At 36.5% G+C, this 4,539-nt stretch overlaps 1 protein-coding gene across 1 annotated transcript; it reads left to right on the top strand.

Moving 5' to 3' along the window:
* Positions 1–1,514: 1,514 nt before the first annotated feature.
* LOC115864159 (stathmin) lies at positions 1,515–2,514 on the top strand. The gene has a single exon (XM_030877698.2). The coding sequence runs from the start codon at positions 1,624–1,626 to the stop codon at positions 2,071–2,073; it is 450 nt and encodes a 149-aa protein (XP_030733558.1). The 5' UTR covers positions 1,515–1,623; the 3' UTR covers positions 2,074–2,514.
* The last annotated feature ends 2,025 nt before the right edge of the window (positions 2,515–4,539 follow it).

The raw sequence follows: 4,539 nt of genomic DNA on the forward strand, positions 1-4,539 counted from the left end.
CACTCCTGGGCATATACCCAGAGAAACCATAATTCAAAAAGACACAAGCATCCCAATGCTCATTGCAGCACTATTTACAATAGCAGGACATGTAAACAACCTAAATGCCCATCAAAAGATTAATGGATAAAGAAATTTTGGTACATATATACAATGGAATATTACTCAGCCATATAAAGGAACGAAACTGGGTCATTTGTTGAGACATGGATTGATCTAGAGACCGTCATACAGAATGAAGTAAGTCAGAAAGAGAAAAACAAATATCATATATTAACACATATATGCAGAACCTAGAAAAATGGTACAGATGAACAAGTTTTCAGGGAAGAAAGTGAGACACAGATGTAGAGAACAAATTTATGGACACCAAGGGGAGAAAGCTGTAGGGGGAGGGGTTGATGGTGGTGGTGATGTGATGAATTGGGTGATTGAGATTGACATGTATACACTGATATGTAAAAAATGATGACTCATAAGAACCTGCTGTATAAAAAAATGTAAAATAAAAATAAAATATAAAAAAAAGAAAAGAAATTATATATAAGAAAAAGAAAACCTATGGGATGCAGCAAAAGCAGTTCTAAGAGGGAAGTTTATAACTATAAAAGCCTACCTCAAGAAACAAGAAAAATCTCAAATAAAAAATCTAACCTTACACCTAAAGGAACTAGAGAAAGAAGAACAAACAAAACCCAAAGTTAGCAGAAGGAAAGAAATCATAAAGATCAGAGCAGAAATAAATGAAATTAAAAAAAAAGAAAACAGTAGCAAGTATCAATAAAACAAAAGCTGGTTCTTTGAGAAGTTAAAATAATTGAAAAACCATTAGCCAGACTCATCAAGAAAAAGAGGGAGAGGTCTCAAATCAATAAAATTGGAAATGCAAAAGGAGAAGTTACAACAGACACCGCAGAAATAAAAAGCATCCTAAGACACTACTAAAAGCAACTCTATGCCAATAAAATGGAGAACCTGGAACAAATGGACAAACTTTTGGAAAAGTGTAATCTTCCAAGACTGATTCAGGAAGAAATAGAAAATATGAACAGGCCAATCATAAGTAATGAAATTGAAACTGTGATTAAAAATCTTTCAACAAACAAAAGCTCTGGACCTTTTGTTTTGAAGATGGCTTCATAGGTGAATTATATCAAACATTTAGACAAGAGCTAACACCCATCCTTCTCAAACACTTCCAAAATATTGCAGAAGAAGGAACACTCCCAAACTCATTCTATGAGACCACCAAAACCCAGATCCCAAATCTAGACAAAGATATGAGAAAAAAAAGAAAATAACAGACCAATATTACTGATGAAAGTAGATGCAAAATCCTCAACAAAATACTAGCAAACAGAACCCAACAACACATTAAAAGGATCATACACCATGATCTAGTAGGATTTATCCCAGGGATACAAGGATTCTTCCATATAAGCAAATCAATCAGTGTGATACACCATATTAACCAATTGAAGAATAAAAACCATATGATCGGCTTTTGTGCGCGCCCGGGTCTGTGGGTGCTCAGAGTGTGGCCAGGCGGCTCGGACCGAGCAGGGTTTTCCTTGCTAGTGGATTGTGTAGAATACACTACCAGTCTCTTGTCTTCTGTTCACCATGGCTTCTTCTGATATCCAGGTGAAGGAACTGGAGAAGCGTGCCTCAGGCCAGGCTTTTGAGCTGATTCTCAGCCCTCGATCAAAAGAATCTGTCCCAGAATTCCCCCTTTCCCCTCCAAAGAAGAAGGATCTTTCCCTGGAGGAAATTCAGAAGAAACTAGAAGCTGCAGAAGAAAGACGCAAGTCCCATGAAGCTGAGGTCTTGAAGCAGCTTGCTGAGAAACGAGAGCATGAGAAGGAAGTGCTTCAAAAAGCGATAGAGGAGAACAACAACTTCAGTAAAATGGCAGAAGAGAAGCTGACCCACAAAATGGAAGCCAACAAAGAGAACCGAGAGGCGCAAATGGCTGCCAAACTGGAGCGTTTGCGAGAGAAGGACAAGCACATTGAAGAAGTGCGGAAGAACAAAGAATCCAAAGATCCTGCTGATGAGACTGAAGCTGACTAATTTGTTCTGAGAACTGACTTTCTCCCCCTCCCCTTCCTAAATATCCAAAGACTGTACTGGCCAGTGTCATTTTATTTTTGCCCTCCTGACAAATATTCTAGAAGCTGATGTAGGACTGTATAGGTAGATCCAGATTGTATGATGTTGTTTTAGGGGCTAAAGGGGAGAAACTAAAAGTGTTTTACCCTTTTTTGTAAAGTGTTGAAGTCTTTCTAATGTAGCTATTTTTCTTGTTGCATCTTTTCTACTTCAGTACACTTGGTGTGCTGGGTTAATGGCTAGTACTGTATTGGCTCTGTGAAAACATGTTTGTGAAAAGAGTATGTAGTGGCTTCTTTCAAACTGTTAGATGCTGAATATCTGTTCACTTTTAAATCCCAATTCTGTCCCGATCTTAACAGATGCTACTGTACTTGAATGGTTAATAAAACTGCACAGTGCTGTTGAAAAAACAAAACAAAACAAAACAAAAACCATATGATCATCTCAATAGATACAGAAAAAGCTTTTGACAAAATTCAACACCTATTTATGATAAAAACTCTCCAGAAAGTGGGCATAGAGGAAACTTACCTCAACATAACAAAGGCCATATATGACAAACCCACAGCAAACATCATTCTCAATGGTGAAAAACTGAAGGCATTTCCTCTAAGATCAGGAAGAAGACAAGGATGTCCACTCTCACCATTATTATTCAACATAGTTTTGGAAGTCCCAGCCATGGCAATCAAAGAAGAAATAGATATAAAAGGAATAAAATTGGAAAAGAAGAAGTAAAACTTTCACTGTTTGCAGATGACATGATAGTATACATATAGAATCCTAAAGATGTCACCAGAAAACTATTAGAGCTAATCAATAAATTTGGTGAAGTTTCAGTATACAAAATTAATACACAGAAATCTCTTGAATTCCTATACACTAATGATGAAAAATCTGAAAGAGACATTAAGGAAACCCTCCCATTTACCATTGCAACAAAAAATAAAATACCTAGGAATAAACCTACCTGGGGAGATAAAAGACCTGTATGCAGAAATCTATAAGACACTGATGAAAAAAATTAAAGATGATACTAACAGATGGAGAGTTATACCATGTTCTTGGACTGGAAGAATCAACATGGTGAAAATGACTATACTACCCAAAGCAATCTACAGATTCAATGCAATCCCTGTCAAAGTACCAATGACATTTTTTACAGAACTAAAACTTAAAAAAAAAAAAAAATTGTATGAAGACACAAAGGACCCTGAACAACCAAAGCAGTCTTGAGGGAAAGAAAAGTGAGCAGGAGGAATCACACTCCCTGACTTCAGACTATACCACAAAGCTACAGTAATAAAGACAATGTGGTACTGGCACAAAAAACAGAAATATAGATCAATGGAAGAAGATAGAAAGCCCAGAGATAAACCCACACACCCATGGTCAACTAACCTATGACAAAGGAGGCAAAGATATACAATGGAGAAAAGACAGTTTCTTCAATAAGTGGTGCTGGGAAAACTGGACAGCTACATGTAAAAGAATGAAACTAGAACAGTCCCTAACACCATACACAAAAATAAACTCAAAATGGATTCGAGACCTAAATGTAAGACCTGACACTATAAAACTCTTAGAGGAAAACATAGGAAGAACACTCTTTGACATACATCACAGCAAGATCTTTTTTGATCCACCTCCTGGGGTAATGGAAATAAAAACAAAAATAAACAAATGTGTCGCAATGAAACTTCAAAGCTTTAGCACAGCAAAGGAAATCATAAACAAGACAAAAAGACAACCCTGAGAATGGGAGAAAATATTTTCAAACGAATCAATGGACGAAGGATTAATCTCCAAAATATATAAACAGCTCATGCAGCTCAATATTAAAAAAACAACCCAATCCAAAAATGGGCAGAAGACCTAAATAGACATTTCTTCAGAGAAGACATACTGATGGCCAAGAAGCACATGAAAAGGTACTCAGCATCACTAATTATTAGAGAAATGCAAATCAAAACTACAATGAGGTATCACCTCACACCAGTTAGAATGGGCATCATCAGTAAACCTACAAACAACAAATGCTGGAGATTCCTTAAAAAAACTAAAAATAGAATTACCATATGACCCAGCAATCCCACTCCTAGGCATATACCCAGAGAAAACCATAATTCAAAAAGACACATGCACCCCAATGTTCATTGCAGCACTATTTACAATAACTAGGTCATGGAAGCAATCTAAATGCCCATCAACAGATGAATGGATAAAGAAGATGTGGTACATATATACAATGGAATATTACTCAGCCATAAAAAGGAACAAAACTGGGTCATTTGTAGAGACGTGGATGGATCTAGAGACTGTCATACAGAGTGAAGTAAGTCAGAAAGAGAAAAACAAATATCATATATTAACACACATATGTGTGACCTAGAGAAATCATACTGATGAACTGGTTTGCATAGC

The sequence above is a fragment of the Globicephala melas genome, chromosome 12 (genome assembly GCF_963455315.2).
Source record: "Globicephala melas chromosome 12, mGloMel1.2, whole genome shotgun sequence".
NCBI lineage: Eukaryota > Metazoa > Chordata > Mammalia > Artiodactyla > Delphinidae > Globicephala > Globicephala melas.

Bases quoted from the DNA above. Each gene is read 5' to 3' on its own strand.
- LOC115864159 (XM_030877698.2), top strand. From the start codon at position 1,624: ATGGCTTCTTCTGATATCCAGGTGAAGGAACTGGAGAAGCGTGCCTCA.